The following is a 21,056-nucleotide window of genomic DNA, read 5'->3' as shown; positions in this document are numbered from 1 at the left end:
TTTTTTATTTTATTTTTTTTAATACACTGTAGCACTTTGAGGTTGTTTACTCAATGTAAAGTGCTTTTTACTGCTCCGCCGCTCCCAGTCTGTGGAACGCTCTCCCTGACCACCTGAGGGTATCACAGACTATGGATGCTTTAAAAAAAAGGCTTAAAACCCTTCTTTTTAAATAAACCTTTTTTTATATATATATATATATATATATATATATATATATATATATATATATATGCATACTAGTTTTAGCTATTTGGCTGTTGTAGTTTTTATTTGTATTTATTTCTTATTATCTTTTTATTTTAATTTTTTTAATACACTGTAGCACTTTGAGGTTGTTTACTCAATGTAAAGTGCTTTTTGCAAATAACATTTATTGTTATTTATTATTACTTAGATTTCAGTTTTTGCAGTGAAACCCTAATCCTCCGTGGAAGTATCCCATTTGTGCATCTTAAATGTCTTACATATTATGCAAAAACCACCTCAAAATTAAGTTTTGACTTTCTATGGTTAAAATGTTATAATGTTAATATAAACACATTGCTTGCGGTTGGCCCATAACACGTGAAACAGCCCTGAAACATGTGGACACAAGATGGCTCCTCAAAGTGCTGAGAACTTTGGACGGCAGCAGCCTGGGGAGATTATTGCGAGAGTGCAGGCCTTTTTCTCATCAGTATAAATCCTTCCTGGCTACTGAAAAAGCTCCTGAGCAACAAAAAGGACTCCAGCAAATAAGCAAGCCCACAAAAGCTAACATTACCTTTTATAAGAGACTTGCTATTGAAAGGAGACACAGAGTGGCCAATTGTAACTATAATTTAAAGCATTCAGCCTCCAACTTTCGCAATAGGGGCGTAGCTGACGATATCCTAGCGTGTGGTGTTGTCCAATTTGGCAGCGGATGAAAACACTCAGCGGAGAAAAATATTTTGTCAAGACTAGTCCGGAGGTTCAAAAAGAGTGATGGAGGGTTGTAGCAGTGGCCTTCAACTGGGCAGATTCCTGCAGCCCTTATCAGCGCTTGCTGCACATTCTCAGACTTTGCAAGCCAGTCTGTGAAAACTGAGGTTCCACTTTTGGAATGCAAGCATAAAAAAAGCTCTGACTATTGTCCTACAGAAGCTAAAATAACGTATTCTAACAAAAGGCATTGGTATATTTTTGACTGGCCGGTGTCTTGCGAAAATGCAGGTCTAAAATCTGCAATCTAAGTAAGATTAAATATCTCAAATAAGGGTGATATTTGCTTATTTTCTGTCTGATAAGATAATTATTCTCACTAAGCAGATTTTATGTTAGAGTGTTTTACTTGTTTTAAGTGTTTTGGTCCTAAATGATCTCAGTAAGATATTACAGCTTGTAGCTGAGATGTTATGACCTATATTGAGTAAAACATGCTTGAAACTAGAATATCAACTGTTGCAAAGCTGTGTCATCAACACTCACAAGTATAAACCTACTTTTTTAAAGTAATAATTTCTTATTTCAAGCATGAAAAAACAAATCTTGACTTTGACACAATTGTGTCTCATAATTAAAACAGATGACAGCCAAATGGACTTTGCTGTTTTATTTTCAATGAAACAATAGAAAATATGTACTCATATAGTAGTACATTGTTATTTGAGAATATACTTATTTTAAGGTATTTTTGGGTTCATTGAGTTTACCGTATTTCCTTGAATTGGCGCAGGGAATATAGTATTCGCACGTCTAGAATTACTGCCGGGTCAAACTCGTTTCTCAAAATAATTAACGCATGCTTGGCCTTATCGCCGGTTTATTATTGAAGCTGGATCAAATTCGTTTCGCAAAATATTAATTTTATTATCGCATGTCTATAATTTTCGCCGGGTCAAACTCGTTTCGCAAAATATTTAGCATATGGCTAGAACTTCCACCGGGTCAAATTCGTTACGTCACGAGTGACGCATCTGTCCTCATTTTCAAAATGGAGGAAGCTGCTTTCAGTAGTTTACAATCGCACAAAGGAAAAAAGATAAAGAGCTTTTCAGTAGGATTTAAGGTCCAAGCTATTGAATACCGGTACAGTATGCTAAAGAGAACAGTAAGCAGCTATGTTTTATTAATATACCGTAGCTGCGTGTGTGAAATACTGTATAAGTCATTAAATGACTCCCGCCTCCTGGTGGTAGAGGGCGCTGCCGCGCTAGTGATCCTTCTTGCGACTTCCGGTACTGCAGAAGAAGTGAACACACGCAGCAAGAGATTTTTTTTTTTTCCTCTGCCTGAACTTTTAACATGGAGGATTACATACCGGTATCTAAAATAAAACAGTTTTCTAAACTGGACTTTCAATCGAAGCAGGAGGTAATAATTAAAGGAATATCTCCATCGAAACAGAGACTTTTAAAACTGAAGAAAGAAAATAAGGAAGACTTCTATAAACAAGTTATCGATGCTTTTGGTCAGAAGGAGCTGCAAATGGACTCCATTTATAAGTACAGGTAAGACCATAATAACGTTTTTTTTAATTAAATGTGCTTTTCATGATGGTATGCTTACATCACACTCAAAGCGCACGCCTAAATTTTATGGATTCCTTTTGGTAAACGCTGGAGTGAGAAGAGGTTTTAAAATAATTACCGCATGCACGGCCATCCCGCCGGTTTCCGGTAAACGCAGGAGTGACAGGAGGTTTTAAATTAATTAACGCCCCTGCGGCTATTCAAGGAAATACGGTAGCTAATTTTACTTGTTTTGGAAAGTCTTGACAAGACAAATTTTCTTGTTCTATTGGCAGATAATTTTGCTTAGTTCAAATAAAATACCCCTCATTTACGTATTTGTTGATACGTAAATGTAAAAATACGTACTCATGTAGTAGTACAGTTGGCACAGTACAGCAAACTGACAGTTAATATTGAAACATTTCACATGTGACATTTCTAACAATTTTGAACAGAAATAGTTCATGCATATTCAGATAAATTCTTCAAAATTACAATTAAACATTTTTTGGCCGGGGGCCGGGCTGTATATACGCGCACTAATTGACTGAAAGAGCACGCACTTGGCGCGATGATGTCACGTTATCGATGGAAAATGTCATTTTTAGACAATATGATTTGCCTGAGCGGCTAGGAGACCCCGAGAGTAACAAGCGGTTGCCTTGTTGCCTTTCCATTAAGAACAATAAATTAGTTTTTAGTATAAGTGTGCTGGTTTCAAGAAATGTAATGCCGAGCGCATATCATTATGTCAAGATAATGGCATTTACTTCATTTAAGAATATTTTTCAACATTGTGAGCAAAAAGGTCTCTTTTTTCTACCAAGAAAAGTGCACTTGTTATTTTAAGTTATTTTTGGGTTCATTGAGGCTAGCTAATTTTACTTGTTTTGGAAAGTCTTGACAAGCAACATTTTCTTGTTCTATTGGCAGATAATTCTGCTTAGTTCAAATAAAATACCCCTAATTTTTGTATTTTTTTGTCTTGTTTTTGAACACTGACTTTTACAGTGTGGATACGATGGTCAGCAAAAGTAAATCCGCCACAGCTGCTTTTAAAGTTAAAGAAACATAAGAACCTACGTGAAGTAATTCAGGTATGTTACTTGAGAGGAAATGGAAAAAGCGTATTTCTTTTTTGGATCACAGTTAACAGGCTCAAGATGTTGCCCTGAAAGACTCTCGTGATGCTATTGCTCGAAGGTGGTGGTGGAAGAGTGGTCATAAAAGTTGGTCATAGAAACTAAAACAAGTGGAGGGGAGGAAAAAAAAAAAAAAAAAAAGAGGTCAATGCTGAGGGAGCAGCGAGGGATGCATGCATTTTGGAGAGGAGTCTAAATATGCCATCTGCTTGAAGGCGAGTGGGTGGGCTTGCTTGTCTCTGATGAACACTTACCAAAGGTTTCTGAAAATCACAAAGCAACATGAAAGTAAATAGAGGAAAGAGGAAGAACAACAAAGTAGATTTTAGGGTGAGGTCTGCAAAAGAACTGCCATTTTAAGAATTAACTTTAAGTGCTAAAGCGCCGTCCTGGGTGGCGCCGCTCTTGTCAGCATTTTATTACAATGCTTTATTGTTCAGCTTCAAACTGCGGATTCAAGTTAATCATGATTTCTATTTCCATTTTATAGTTGTAATCAAGACGTCTAATCTATTTTGGTGGAATACGTGTATTTAAAGTTTATGTTGTGTTATGTAAAGCGTATTGTGGTTTTTGAATGGAATGTTTTGAATACAAGGCAATGTGCATTTGGCTTTCACATACAGAACGAGACACAGCTATCCTTCAATTAGACAAGACACACACATGCTATTGAAGGAATAGTTAGGGATGGGTACCTTTCACATTTGAATCGATGTGGTACCAATTTCTGTTACCTGGGAATCGATTCCGGTACTCGACGGTACCAATTTTTGATACTTTTTCTATGAGCTAATTTTTTATTTAACAATAATCTAATACAATGATAACTGTGCTGTTCAGTTCTTATAGCTTGTTTTCTTACAATTATTTATTTATTTATTTATTTATTTATTTATTTATTTATATATTTATTTATTTATATATATTTTTATATATTTATTTAGTTTACATATATATTTATATATTATTTATATATATTTATTTATTTATATATGCACCTTATTGCTTTTTTATCCTGCACTAACCTATCCTGCACTACCATGAGTTTATGTAACGACATTTCGTTCTTATCTGTGCTGTAAAGTTCAAATTTGAATGACAATAAAAAGGAAGTCTAAGTCTAGACTTTGCATGCAGTTACAATTCAAAGAGGCTGGATGGCAGTAGTGTATAGGCTTCCTAGCCAGGAAGTAGTCTTTGCCATGAAGTTGAATGTGTCAGTCTAGTCTTATGTCGAGCCCTACATAGTGTTTGTACTGTAAGTATTGTATTTATTACAGACCAGCTGATTGATCTTAGGTCTTTTTCACACTGCAGGTCAGGTTCCGATTTTTTGGCCTAAATGCGACCTGTATCTATTTTTTTTTTTACTCCGGTCGCGTTTATCCAACAAGTACGTCATCAAAAAGCGATAAGCGTCATAATTTTTTGCCAAAATAAACGGTTACAAAATGAATAGTTGACAAATGAGCAGAAAACAGGTGAAAATAAAATGTTTTAGGAACTCACGTCAATGTTCCACCACTCATGTCTCCAACTGCTCGCCCACACGCTCTCGGAGCAGACAAGAAAGTAAAATGTCCCACAAACTGCATGAGCCATAATACTTTCCTTCTTCCTTCGTACTCTCTACGCGCAATAATTCAATACAAAAAACGTCGACTTTGATTGCACAAAAACTTCAAAATTGCCACAAGTACGCCAAGACTGAGACGTATAGAATCAAGGCCATGTCTACGTCTGTAAACACTTTAGTATGTGCGACGTCACGTCTGCATACGGGTCGGATTGCATTCACATTAGATAGCACTTTTGTTGGTAATGTAAACAACTACTGTATTTTTCGGACCATAAGTCGCAGTTTTTTTCATAGTTTGGCCGGGGGGTGCGACTTATACTCAGGAGCGACTTATGTGTGAAACTATTAACACATTACCGTAAAATATCAAATAATATTATTTAGCTCATTCACGTAAGAGACTAGACGTATAAGATTTCATGGGATTTAGCGATTAGGAGTGACAGATTGTTTGGTAAACGTATAGCATGTTCTATATGTTATAGTTATTTGAATGACTCTTACCATAATATGTTACGTTAACATACCAGGCACGTTCTTAGTTGTTTTTTTATGCGTCATATAACGTACACTTATTCAGCCTGTTGTTCACTATTCTTTATTTATTTTAAATTGCCTTTCAAATGTCTATTCTTGGTGTTGGGTTTTATCAAATAAATTTCCCCAAAAATGCGACTTATACTCCAGTGCGACTTATATATGTTTTTTTCCTTCTTTATTATTCTTTTCCGGCCGGTGCGACTTATACTCCGGAGCAACTTATAGTCCGAAAAATCCGGTACATGAAAAAATCGGATTTCACAAAAAAATCGGAATTGGATATCCGACCCTGCAGTGAGAACGCAGCCTAAGTTGTAGTTTTCATTACCGAATTTGGAGGTGTTAGCATCGCCATGTAAAATTGCTAATGATAATCAGTAGCACCCATATGGCACCTACTCAGTGACCTAGTGGTTAGAGTGTCCGCCCTGAGATCGGTAGGTTGTGAGTCATACCAAAGACTATAAAAATGGGACCCATTACCTCCCTGCTTGGCACGCAGCATCAAGGGTTGGAATTGGGGGTTAAATCACCAAAAATGATTCCTGGGCGCGGCACCGCTGCTGCCCACTGCTCCTCTCACCTCCCAGGGAGTGAACAAGGGGATGGGTCAAATGCAGAGGACAAATTTCACCACACCTAGTGTGTGTGACAATCATTTGTACTTTAACTTTTAAGTTAACAATGTAAATTAGTATCAAGCTAAAAAGGTGGAGGCTTACTTTACGTTCAGGTATACTTGCTTTGTTGGCATGGAACATTGCAACATTACCCAGAGGCAGATTGTCTGAGTCTGCCCGCCAAGTCTTTGAGACGGTGCATAGTCAGCAAGCGGACTGGACGTTACAGGCAACAAAAGGCATCAAAATATGGTACCGTTGATTTTATGTGAATCGATACCCGGCAGTAACGAGATTCTGGTACCCATCCCTAGGAATAGTGACTCACATAGAACAGTGGTAGAAAAGTTAGATTAGAACATAGACAGTGGCAACACAGAAAGTCATTCTCATAGGGAAACTAATAAAATACACCTGTATATATACATAAAATATCTTACAGCATATGTTAACATGGGTAGTCAGCAATACTTGTAGTCAACCTGATTCTACGATTAGAAATATGGAGCACACGTGTCCACACACGTCACAATTTGAAGTATTAGGAAAAACCGACTTACACTGAGATGTTTCACGGGATCACTAATTGCACTCAGTACATGTAAATTGACATTTGATGAGAGAAGATGAAAATGTACAAACCCTAGTGTAGGTGGTTAAAGGCCTACATACAGTAATTCAAGCAAAGTTTTGCATGGGCATAAAAACATTTGGAACTCGTCATAAGAGGCTCTTAACACTAGAAGTCCCAGCATTTTTCTGTCTACCTAGAAGACCCAGAGAGGGGTCATTTGGCCCGACGCTTTTCCCGAATACACTAATCACTCATTTTGTTATGGTAATGAGGCTGTTAGGGGCAGTTTGTCTAGGTAGACAGAAAAATTATACATGTGGGAAATGCCGAAAGGAGCAATGGCAGTGCCAGGATTGTGAGTGACTGCTCAAATGTATGTCAGTCACGTTTACATGGACATGGTTTTTCATTCTTTGTAAATATGCTTTTTTCTTTGTAAATTTTTTTTTTTAAACTATTTTTTGCACACAAAAATAACAATTGCTTCTGCAACAACCCTCCACACCAAAACTGGGAAAACAGTTGCTTTTTCATTCTTTGTAAATATGTTTTGTTTTGTATTTTTTTTAACAATAAATGTCAGAGTGTTGATCCCTTCATTCTGTTGATCCTTGCAAAAACACACACAACCTACCTCAGAACTAAAGCTTGAGCTGTAAGGTCCCCTCCCCCACACAGGCTCAAGTGGCCCCCTGCCGTGTGCCACTTACAGCCACATTTTCATAACAAAAGGAGTGTCCACAGGGGGGACTAGGGGTCAAATGACCCTCTTGTGTGTTTTCTAGGTAAAAATGTCAATTGACCCTTCTCTGGGACTTCGCGTGTTAAAAGTCCTAATGCAGTAGATTTTAAGTCCATGCACAACTTCAAGTTCTTTGCACATTTCTCATTATCATCCAGGTTTATATTCACACAAAATTGTAGACAAATGGCAAGTAAAAATCAAAAGATATATTTAAATACATCTACACATTTTGGATGTGTACCATATGCCATTACATTTGCAGTAACACGTCACATAAAAGTCAATGGATTTTTTTCAGTGGTGACAAATCATCGACCTAAAATATCTATCTCCTATTGCCCGTGGCCACGTCAGTGTCTGCGCTTAATTAGCTACATAATTAGACTTTGCTTTAGTGGGTCTCTCAGTAGGTTGTAATCAATGAGAACAAGACACAAACATATCCAACACTGAGTTTTACCGCTCCCATCTGGAGGTGGCCTTCCTTGACTATGAAATACCTACCGTGCTTCTTCATTCTTTAATACATTTTTAATACACCATATGTGCAACGTCGATGCTACTGTGGTAGGTCATCAGGCATAACAACAGTGACATGTTTAGTCTTTGCTTACCTGAACGGAGCTGTTTGATTCGCCCATTACTAGCACTGGGGTCAATGGGCAGGAAGTCTTTATACCAAGTGATTTCTGGGTCGGGGTTGCCACTGGCGGCACAAAGCATTGTTGCAGTCCGGGTTCGCTCCACTACTTTCAACTGAGGGCCCATGTCAATTTTCGGGAAGCCAGGAGGGAGAAGGTCGTCTGTGAAATGAAGAGGGGGATTATTTGTCAACATGGAATGAAATCACCATATTCCAGAGGCAAAAACATTTTACCGTATATCTGGGATTATAAACCTGCTCATAAAACGGTGTGGCTAATTTATGAATTTTTCTTCACAAACAGCCATAATGTTTGGTATTCAACAAATCATTTTCACACAACACAATGCGACAGGACACCAATTTGTACTGCACTGCAAAAACTGAAATCTAAGTACCTCAGGGATCAATACTAGGACCTAAATGATTCAATCTCTATATAAATGATATTTGTAAAGTTACAAAAGATTTAAAGTTAGTATTATTTGCGGATGATACAACAGCGTTTTGTTCAGGAGAGAACACACAGAAGATAATACAAATAATAACAGAAGAAATTAACAAATTAAAAAGATGGTTGAATCTTAGTAAAACTAAAATAATGCTATTTGGTAACAGTAGAAGAGAAAGTCAAACACAAATACAAATAGACGGAATAGAAATTGAAAGAGTAAATGAAACCAAATTTCTAGGTATAATGATTGATGATGAATTGAACTGGAAATCTCACGTAAAAAATATACAACATAAAGTTGCAAGAAACACATCAATAATGAATAAAGCAAAACATGTTCTAGACAAAAAATCCCTTCATATTCTCTACTGCTCACTAGTGTTACCATATCTGAGCTACTGTGTAGAAATATGGGGACATAATTGCAAAAGTACACTTCATTCATTAACGGTGTTACAAAAAAGATCAGTTAGAATAATACATAATGTTGGATATAGAGAACATACAAATCCTTTATTTATTGAATCAAAAATACTGAAATTCCATGACATAGTGAATTTGCAAACAGCTAAAATTATGCACAAAGCAAACTATAACCTGCTACCCAAGAATATACAACAATTCTTCTCAACAAAAGAGGAGAAATATAATCTTAGAGAAAAACGTAATTTAAAACATTTGTTTGCACGTACAACACTTAAGACCTTCAGTATATCAGTATGTGGAATTAAATTATGGAATGGATTAAGCAAAGCAATCAAACAATGTACTAATATGATCCACTTCAAGAAACTCTTCAAACTTAAAGTGTTTACAAAGTACAAAGAAGAAGAACCATGACAAACATTCTCAATTTATTTCATCCATCCATTCATTCATTCTTAAAGTAATCTTACTTATCTCATCATATGAAATATAACTTACTTCACCAATTATTATTATTAAATTATTACTATTATTTATTTATTTATTTATTTTTATTGTGATTACTTATGGAGTTTATTGTGAAACAATTGTGAACAGGAAGTGAACAAAAAGTTTTGCAACTGTTATGTAAAGAAAAGGGGTAGGATTAAATAAGCTCTGCTTCTTCCTACTCCTTCTCGAACATGTTGAAAAGAGAAACTGGAAATTGTGATGTATCATGTTGTATGCTTGCATGTTCGAAATAAACTCAAACTCAACTCAACTCAACTCAAGTAAGATTAAATATCTCAAATAAGAGTGATATTTGCTTATTTTCTGTCTGATAAGATAATTCTTCTCACTAAGCAGATTTTATGTTAGAGTGTTTTACTTGTTTTAAGGGTTTTGGTCCTGAATGATCTCAGTAAGATATTACAGCTTCTAGCTGAGATTTTATGACCTATATTGAGTAAAACATGCTTGAAACGAGAATATCAAAGCTGTGTCATCAACACTCACAAGTATAAAACTACTTTTTTAAAGTAATAATTTCTTATTTCAAGCATGAAAAAAAAAATCATGACTTTGACACAATTTTGTCTTATAATTAAAACAGATGACAGCCAAATTGACTTTGCTGTTTTATTTTCAATGAAACCAGAGAAAATATGCACTCATATAGTAGTACAGTTGGCACAGTACAGTAAACTGACAGTTATTATTTAAACATTTAACATGTGACATTTCAAACTATTTTGAACAGAAATAGTTAATTCTCATGAATTCTTCAAAATTACAATTCAACATTTTTTGGCCGGGGAACGGGCTGTACATATGCGCACTAATTGACTGAAAGAGCACGCACTTGGCGCGATGATGTCATGTTATCGATGGAAAAATGCATTTTTAGACAATATTATTTGCCTGAGCGGCTAGGAGACCCCGAGAGTAACAAGTGGTTGCCTTGTTGCCTTTCCATTAAGAACAATAAATTAGCTTTTAGTATAAGTTTGCTGGTTTCAAAAAATGTAATGCCGAGCGCATATCATTATGTCAAGATAATGGCACTAGCATTTACTTCATTTAGGAATATTTTTCAACATATTGAGCAAAAAGGTTTCTTTTTTTTCTACCAAGAACTGCACTTGTTATTAGTGAGAATATACTTATTTTAAGGTATTTTTGGGTTCATTGACATTAGCTAATTTTACTTGTTTTGGAAAGTTTTGACAAGCCAAATTTTCTTGTTCTATTGGCAGATAATTTTGCTTAGTTCAAATAAAATACCCCTAATTTTTGTATATTTTTTTTTCTTGTTTTTGAACACTGACTTTTTGCAGTGTGACTGAAACACATGAATGATCATATTACAGTACCTGTAAAGTATTAGCCCACATTTCATGTTTTGTTTGTACACAGCTTTTTTTTATTATTATTATAGAGGTTTATTTGAAATAGGGACAGATACAAAAACACAGACATCTGAAACAGTTATCCAATGCATGCATCACAGTGTTTGTAGCCAAAGCTAATTTACAACACTTGTCCCCAACAACAACAACAACAACACAGATCGACAGTGTATGTAGTTGTAATATTTAAGTATCATGATCGATATTAAAGTGACTCACTCGATGGACAGCTGTGCGTTTGGTCCAGCTGGCTGGGGACATTAAACATATGTTTCTTATTGCAATTTAGTCCTTAAATAAAATAGTGAACATACTAGACAACTTGTCTAGTATTAGTACGTAAACAAACAAAGGCTCCTAATTAGTCTGCTGACGTATGCAGTAACATATTGTGTCATTTATCATTCTATTATTTTGTCAACATTATTAAGGACAAGTGGTAGAAAATTAATTACTAATCTACTTGTTCATTTACTGTTAATATCTGCTTACTTTCTCTTTTAACATGTTCTATCTACACTTCTGTTAAAATGTAATAATCACTTATTCTTCTGTTGTTTGATACTTTACATTAGGTTTGGATGATACCACAAATTTGGGTATCAATCCGATACCAAGTCAGGATCATACATTGGTCATATTCAAAGTCCTAATGTGTCCGGGGACATATTTCCTGAGTTTATAAACATAATATGAATTTTTTTTTAAACAAAAGATGTTGTGATGGCAAAAAATATTGACGTGATCATAGTAGTATCGACTAGATACGTGCCTGTACTTGATATCTTTACAGTGGATGTCAGGTATAGATCCACCAATGCCGTTTGTTTACATTTGGATGCCGGTGAGCTACGGTGTGTAGTGAAGCATGTTTAGCTATTCCTCGTCCTGCAGGGATGATACTTGGAAGAACATTACTTTATTTGTCGCCATGGAGATGATTAGTGATTTAGAAGTAGCTAAAACACTGCAGACGGTGGATGGACGTTAGCCGCTAGCTAGCTAACCATGTCTTAAAGCACCTCTTGTGACGACCTGGTCGCATCGTGATGCGGGTGTTGTTCTCCCAGGAATGCAGACGGGCTTCGGACACAGCTTGCAGGTAAGAAATTATTTATTTAAGATATAAATAATACTGGAACAAACAAAAACGTGCTCATAGCACCTAAGGCAGAAACAAAAGGAGCTAGCGTGGGAGCTAGAAGGTAAACAGAGCCTTTAGCGTGGGAGCTAGAAGGTTCAGAGCAGGAAACACAAGTCGTCATCTGTTGTATGGAAACAAACTAGGAAGCAAGACAGACTGACTGGGAAGGCAGGCTTAAATAATAATGTCAGTGATGACAAACAGGTGCGCGTCGGGAACACAAGCGGCAGGTGAAAGTAATAAGTTGCTATGGTAACCAACTCAGAGGTGCATAAACAGGAACTAGAAGGAGACCAAGACTAACAGAAAAACACAAGTGATCCGAAAACCCAAACAGAACACGATCCGCGCAGCGGATCACAACTCCTCTTCCTGAGGGCGTTTCAGTGTTATAGCTTCACCTTTATCGTTAGTTTGTAAGCCAAAATGCGTCCGTTCTCCTTTTTCTGTCTACACACTGTGTCTGCTTGTAAGTACTCTGTGATTGTGTGCCGCCGAACATGCTCCTCTGCTCGTAAACCAGCAATGACTCGATGTGACGACGACACGGCCGCGGAACCGGTACGTTTCAGAGGAGGTATGGTACCGAAAATGATTCATTAGTATCGCGGTACTATACTAATACCGGTATACCGTACAACCCTAGTTCATAAAAATATATTTTTTTGATTATTTGCATGAGTTAATGTGTTACATTTGATAGCCTCAGTTTAAGTACATTTTAGCTTCCCAATGGGTTGGCCACCTGGCCATTTGGTTCTTTAGCATCCTATTTGCAGGTTGAAATGTGCGCTTTTGAAAATATCACATTTTTTTACAACTTTCTGTGAGGCTGTGGATGTGCACAGGCTGAGTCGAGACTGTTGATTGGATGAGGCTGAGGGCAAGAGAGAGCAAGTTTGGTCGGTGACGGGAAATTAATGAACAACATAAAGTCAGTTCTGAAGTGTCGTAATTTATTCGACATACTTCTGTTGTTGTAACATGTAAAACTAATGAAAAAGATTATAAGTTTATAAGCTGTGTTATGTTTTATAGCTCCAGGCTATTTTTCTCCGGTGGAAGAGGAGGCAAAACAGTTCTTGTGCTAGTAAAGGTTGAGCTAACCCATAAATGTTTTATTATATGAATGATGACAAAACGACCGATCATCGATTGTTAATATCAAATTGAGATTACGCAGTTTTTCATCCTGAGACTAAGGGTGCAAGTTGCACGTTTAGGCAAAGATCCTCCCAGCCTCTTTTCACTGCTGTGAACATTCTCGAGAATGACAGTAGGATCATTTTTACAATCATTGTGGTACCCCTGCAGCTGATAATCTTGCATGATTGAGCAATTACTTCACTATTAAGGGATGAGAGACTGTAGTGTTCTCCTCGGTCATTGTCCTCCTTCTGCTGTCACGCTGGGACAATTAGTCCCGTGGGTCACAACGCCTGACCTCTACGGCAACTGGAGCCAAAGCAGTGACTCACTCTTAGATGATGAGAGCCGAGAGGGAAGTGCCCAGAGCTGCAATATGCATCAGGAAAGCTCAAGGCCGCATTACAATTCTTGTAAATGACTGACTAAGATGCTGGCCAGTGGCACAACATAGGTCATCGCTCATTTAAAGAGCCAGTGACTTCATGTCCACACTGGAGACATCATGGTACTTTTTACACCCAAGGAGCTCTAAATTGGGAGGGGAACTAAGGACACCAAGTTGAATCACAGCTGTATAATTAGACTGTAGTTTGGATATTCCACTGCACAGTAGCGACTAATCTTCTCCTCAAATAATAACACAGTTTTAGAATTTGAAGGAAACATGAAAACCACAGGGGGAGAACAATTGGTCACCTGTATTTACTTATCTGCATGAGTTTATCAGCCATACTAAAGGTAATAATTGACTGAACGCAGCAAATGTACTTCTTGTAGGACAAAGAAATACTTGTTTCTATGGTATCACCTTAGCGCAGGCCTGGGCAATTATTTTGACTCGGTGGGCCAAATTTAGAGAATAAAAATGTGTCTGGGGGCCGGTATATCTATTTTTTAGGAAAACTAATACAACACCTCACAATAAAGTCTGATTGAATGCTAAAAATGCTATGACAGACCGCCTTAAAAACGGAATGAAATTTAAATTTTTTCTATGAACGATAAAACCATGAATATTGAGAACATATGAACCCCCTCTCAATCGACATATTTTACAATCAAGCCACACCCACACTGCTTGGTGCCTCGTCTGACCTGCTGTGACGTAGATTACCATAGTAACTAGTAGGGTTGTACGGTATACAGGTATTAGTATAGTACCGCGACACTAATGAATCATATTCGGTACCATACCGCCTCTGAAAAGTACCGGTCCGCAGCACCCTAAGATTTTTTGTTAAAATAAAGCCAATAATGCAATTATTTCTGGTCCCCTTTATTTAGAAAAGTACCGAAAAGTATCAAAATAATATTGGTATCAGGACAACACTAGTCACTGAAATATCATGCAAAAGCACAGATTCCAACCATAGAAATACTTTGTATAGTTCAAGATTTACGGTCTTTAGAAATCATCACTGCACATCATAATGGCAGATACACTTTCCATCTTAAAGATATAAAAAATGTATTTGGGAATGCCCGGCGGGCCAGATTGAAAAGCTTAACGGGCCGCATGTGGCCCCCGGGCCTTAATTTGCCCAGGTCTGCCTTAGCGCGAGGGTGTCCAAACTATTTGCCTAGGGGGGCTGCATTGGGCTAAAAATGTGTCCGTTGCTAGTAAACTAACAATACGTGTGTGTGCATATTGTGTTAAAATGTGTACGTATTATATTAATATAATACATATATAATTAGTAATTAATATATTTTGATGTTAAGAGTGTGTGAATGTTTGACTCTTACCTTGTTAGTTCGGTTATCAATCAGGAATATCAAGCAGCTACAATGAGTCAAACATGGATAAGTGTGGAGAGAGTGTTTCCCATCAGGTAATGAAATGGATTAAAGTGAGTGTAATTTTGAATTTTTCATGGTGCTTGGACGTCTTTTATAATATATAATATATTATAATATACATTTATATGACCATGTGTGTTGACTTTTTGCTTTTTTTTTTGCGCCATGACTACGGAAGGTTGTTCGGATTAGGTCAAATAAGTAAATGTTATTCTATCCTAACTTTAAACCATAATATATGATCATTGACCTGATTTACTCACGTTGTCCACAGGATGGTGGCAGATTTGCAGCAATCAGGCTGTCAGCTGATTAAAATTAAATGGGAAACTCTTTGCGGGCCAGATTGACGTCTCGCAGGCCAAATTGAAGACACCGGCGGGCCCACAAGCCTTATTTTGAACACCCATGCTTTAGCGATTTTACCACCCTAACTGACTAGGTAGTAGACATAGTACATCGTAGTACCTATCAGTAAAATAGCATGTGTGACCCACTTGGTCCCGCCTGAGGTTTGAACCAGCGTTCTAGGTCCTAGGCAACAAGCTAAAAACCTGAGCTCATTATCTGTGCATGTGATGGAAGAATGCACTGCACATGTGATGGAGGAATGCACAGTGAAGGAGGTAGCGGGGGGTGTATATTGTAGCGTCCCGGAAGAGTTAGTGCTGCAAGGGGTTCTGGGTATTTGTTCTGTTGTGTTTATGTTGTGTTACGGTGCGGATGATCTCCCGAAATGTGTTTGTCATTCTTGGTTGGTGTGGGTTCACAGTGTGGCGCATATTTGTAACAGTGTTAAAGTTGTTTATACGGCCACCCTCAGTGTGACCTGTATGGGTGTTGAACAAGTATGCCTTGCATTAACTTGTGAATGTGAAAAGCCGTAGATATTATGTGACTGGGCCGGCATGCAAAGGAAGTGCCTTTAAGGTTTATTGGCGCTCTGTACCTCTCCCTACGTCCGTGTACACAGCAAAAGTCATACATTTTACTTTTTGAAACCGATACCGATAATTATGAAACCGAAACCGATAATTTCTGATATTACATTTTAAAGCATTTATCGGCCAATAATATCGGCAGTCCGATATTATCGGACATCCCTATAAAATACCCAAACAAAAATGTTCTTAGGGCCATTGCTCAACATGCTAACACTGTGTAATCATTGCAGACGGTAGACTTTCCAAGCAATGCATCGCAGGGGGCAGACCTAGCACATTTACGTGGGCATGCCTACGATCCAAAACTGTTTGCAGGGCGCTTTGGCATTATGAGTATCAGACGTAGGTCAAAAAAAGAGGAAAAGCCTAAAAGATCCCCTTTAAGGTGTCAAGGAGTGAGAGTTTCCACACGTACCACTGCACGGTCACAATAGCTGTCATACGTTATGCATGAATAGCTAGTGGAGCTGTGCCAAGTCAAGTAAGTACTATGAAGTTAGTAATTGGTCTGCACAGAAAAGGAGAATGTGCCTGTTGCATTTGCTACTGAATAAATGATGCTTTTGACTTCTGTAAAGGCATTTCAAATTGTACACCATTAGTTCTTCATCAAAACACTGACTTTGTGCCAGTGCCAACGTTTGCACAAGGACAGCACAACAACTGCACTATGACTGAGTGGAGGAGAAAGCTATTTATTATGTATTCTTCTTGCAAGAATCGTCAAAAATAAAAGACATTCGGGAGACAAGAAGGCAGTCTCACAATGACGAACGATGAGGTTGCCTCCAACTGAAGCTGGCATCAGCCGAGCGTGATGAATATTTCACTGCTGGGTTCAAAGAAGTACAGGCATTTACACCGTTTTAGGCTGCAGTGCTGTATCCTCCCCATCGATTATTAATGATCACCCCTCTATAATCTTTTTATATTGAGTCAGCCCGAAGCTTAGAAAAGCAATTGCAAACCTACATTTGGCTTTGGAAAGTATGGTACAAGAGAGTGCAATATGTTCTCACAAAATCCCTCTTCTGTCTGTCATCAATGATCTATGTAAAACATGCCCTAATGGTGAGGCACTCTCATTCCCCTCTAGCTATGTCTGTCTACGGGATAAAGATTATTGCACCCCCCTGGCTTGTTCTCGGTGTGTACTATCTGATGTATTGGATACTTCTGAGGTCTATCTGTGCTTTGAGTCACATTACGCCAACCTCCATGGTAAGAAAATAGTAAATTGGAGTCGAGACAGGCTGCTGTTAAGACGCTGAAAACAGCCACTGAAGGAGGGGGACTTGACACTAACAGAATTAGGCAAGTGACAGAGGGAATCAGTCGTAGTGAGCAAGCTACGGCCAAACAAAGGTGAGCAAACAAACACGTCTTTCAAAGCAGCAGTAAACAGGAAGCAGATTATTGCATTGTTACAGCTGCTCTCATCTGATGCATTACCGGCAGAATAAACGGCATGTATGCGGGTTACTTACATCCCCAGGAATAGTCAGATTGCATCTTCCCCCTTCAAGCTACCAGGCATCGTCGATAAAGGAGGCCATGCAAAAATAAACAGATCACTCATCGAGGGAGTGCTACTTCGGGGTTATCCAGCCGGTGAAAGGCAAGAAGGAAGTCAATGACATGGGTTGATGCTGTCCCCGAATTCCCACAGGCCCCGCCATAATAGCGTCGCGATTGCATTTCTTCTATGATGTGCACTTACTCCTTTCTGCGATGACAGATCTTCACAGGCCAAATAGAATCAATGAAAGTCCACTACTCCTCAATGACAAGTCGCTGTTTATTTTGCTTGGAGCAATTTTGACCACTTTGGCCAATATTCATCAGACGTCAGTGAAAGGCGGGGCCAACATGCTGAGCTTGTACAAGTATTATTTCACTTAAATAACACGAGTGAAATACAGTACATACACATATACATACTGTACATATACATTCACCGTACAAACATACATATACACATACTGTACATATACATTCACTGTACAAACATACATATACACATACTGTACATATACATTCACCGTACAAACATACATATACACATACTGTACATATACAAGCACATATGCATACATACACTCATGCATACAGTGTTGGGTTAGTTACTGAAAACCAGTAACTAGTTACAGTTACTTTATTTCAAAAGTAACTCAGTTACTAACTCAGTTACTTACACCAAAAAGTAATGCGTTACTGTGAAAAGTAACTATTTAGTTACTTCTTTTTTTTTTAAAAAAAAAAGCTCCCATTAATGCCCTTTTAGCCTTCATTTCAGTACTGTTATTGCACTGGAGAATAATACCATCTGTTGATCAACTTGACATGCATTTGCATCACTGAACTCTGCTAAGCAATGTGGTCTACATACAACACACAAAGACAAAGATATGTTTCAAAGGGCCAATTTATTTCAGGCCAGACCAAATTGACAAAACTATTTTAAATAGCTGCAACATAACATACATAAGTAACAAACAGCATAATAACAACATAGCTGTAAACCTGGCTTCACCTAAGGAAGGCACACGTGACATACACAAAGCCTAACCAGGCAGACTTGAATTGTTGTTTTGGGCAGTAGATAGGATCTTTGATCCAAGACACAACTTACATTTAACTAAAATGTTCTTTTCTTTGTGCGCGCCAAAAAAAAAACAAGTAAGAATATCTCCATGTTAAGACACTCGACTGCGGCTCCGTTGTTAGTAAACATTGACACGCCCCCCCCTCCCCTTCCCACACCCAGACACACACAGAGCGCGCCTCCGGCTTGTGACACAAGAACATTCAGAAGGACGACACTGCAGCGCTCCAATAAAACACACTCAGATTTTCTGTTTCTAGCCGATACTACCGTATTTCCTTGAATTGGCGCAGGGAATATAGTATTCGCACGTCTAGAATTACTGCCGGGTCAAACTCGTTTCTTAAAATAATTAACGCATGCTTGGCCTTATCGCCGGTTTATTATTGAAGCTGGATCAAATTCGTTTCGCAAAATATTAATTTTATTATCGCATGTCTATAATTTTCGCCGGGTCAAACTCGTTTCGCAAAATATTTAGCATATGGCTAGAACTTCCACCGGGTCAAATTCGTTACGTCACGAGTGACGCATCTGTCCTCATTTTCAAAATGGAGGAAGCTGCTTTCAGTAGTTTACAATCGCACAAAGGAAAAAAGATAAAGAGCTTTTCAGTAGGATTTAAGGTCCAAGCTATTGAATACCGACCGGTACAGTATGCTAAAGAGAACAGTAAGCAGCTATGTTTTATTAATATACCGTAGCTGCGTGTGTGAAATACTGTATAAGTCATTAAATGACTCCCGCCTCCTGGTGGTAGAGGGCGCTGCCGCGCTAGTGATCCTTCTTGCGACTTCCGGTACTGCAGAAGAAGTGAACACACGCAGCAAGAGATTTTTTTTTTTTCCTCTGCCTGAACTTCTAACATGGAGGATTACATACCGGTATCTAAAATAAAACAGTTTTCTAAACTGGACTTTCAATCGAAGCAGGAGGTAATAATTAAAGGAATATCTCCATCGAAACAGAGACTTTTAAAACTGAAGAAAGAAAATAATGAAGACTTCTATAAACAAGTTATCGATGCTTTTGGTCAGAAGGAGCTGCAAATGGACTCCATTTATAAGTACAGGTAAGACCATAATAACGTTTTTTTTTTAATTAAATGTGCTTTTCATGATGGTATGCTTACATAACACTCAAAGCGCACGCCTAAATTTTATGGATTCCTTTTGGTAAACGCCGGAGTGAGAAGAGGTTTTAAAATAATTACCGCATGCACGGCCATCCCGCCGGTTTCCGGTAAACGCAGGAGTGACAGGAGGTTTTAAATTAATTAACGCCCCTGCGGCTATTCAAGGAAATACGGTACATAAAAAAATCACGTAAAATAACGCAGTAACGCATCATGTAGTAACGGTAACTGAGTTACTGAATATAAAAAATAACGCGTTAGATTACTAGTTACTTTGTAACGCGTTAGTCCCAACACTGCATGCATATAATCAAGTTTCATCAAACATACACTACCGTTCAAAAGTTTGGGGTCACCCAAACAATTTTGTGGAATAGCCTTCATTTCTAAGAACAAGAATAGACTGTCGAGTTTCAGATGAAAGTTCTCTTTTTCTGGCCATTTTGAGCGTTTAATTGACCCCACAAATGTGATGCTCCAGAAACTCAATCTGCTCAAAGGAAGGTCAGTTTTGTAGCTTCTGTAACGAGCTAAACTGTTTTCAGATGTGTGAACATGATTGCACAAGTGTTTTCTAATCATCAATTAGCCTTCTGAGCCAATGAGCAAACACATTGTACCATTAGAACACTGGAGTGATAGTTGCTGGAAATGGGCCTCTATACACCTATGTAGATATTGCACCAAAAACCAGACATTTGCAGCTAGAATAGTCATTTACCACATTAGCAATGTATAGAGTGTATTTCTTTAAAGTTAAGACTAGTTTAAAGTTATCTTCATTGAAAAGTACAGTGCTTTTCCTTCAAAAATAAGGACATTTCAATGTGACCCCAAACTTTTGAACGGTAGTGTACATTAACGTTGTTCCCCTTGGGAAAACTGGGTAACACACAGTACACTGACAAAGCTTAACCTATTGTTACTATAACAATCTACAAGGTTAATACAGCTCGCTTCTCTTTCTTCCCCTCCATTTATCTGCTTTCTTTTGTATTTCAAGTTATCATTACATATATGTATTGTAGTTGTATTGCTCCATTTGTAGTGCAATAATGTGCATTGTCATTTCTGTGTTATTAATATTTATTAACTAACTGCTTCTTGCTATTACTTTTCATATTATATTTGTACATATCATATTTGCTGATGCTGTTCTGTTGTTGTTATGGTTGTGTTTGTTG

General features: G+C 37.8%; 1 protein-coding gene across 1 annotated transcript in view; it reads right to left on the bottom strand.

The window, feature by feature from the left end:
• LOC133635472 (receptor-type tyrosine-protein phosphatase S-like) overlaps window positions 1-21,056 on the bottom strand; it is a 267,952-nt gene that overhangs the window by 161,435 nt on the left and 85,461 nt on the right. Inside the window, exon 4 of the mRNA XM_062028688.1 lies at window positions 8,295-8,483. Within this exon, the coding sequence (XP_061884672.1) occupies window positions 8,295-8,483 (189 nt within the window). The remainder of the gene's footprint in view (window positions 1-8,294; window positions 8,484-21,056) is intronic.

Source organism: Entelurus aequoreus, linkage group LG19 (assembly GCF_033978785.1).
Source record: "Entelurus aequoreus isolate RoL-2023_Sb linkage group LG19, RoL_Eaeq_v1.1, whole genome shotgun sequence".
Lineage (NCBI taxonomy): Eukaryota > Metazoa > Chordata > Actinopteri > Syngnathiformes > Syngnathidae > Entelurus > Entelurus aequoreus.
The sequence above is the reverse complement of the archived record's forward strand: the minus strand, read 5'-3'. Positions and strand labels throughout refer to the sequence as shown.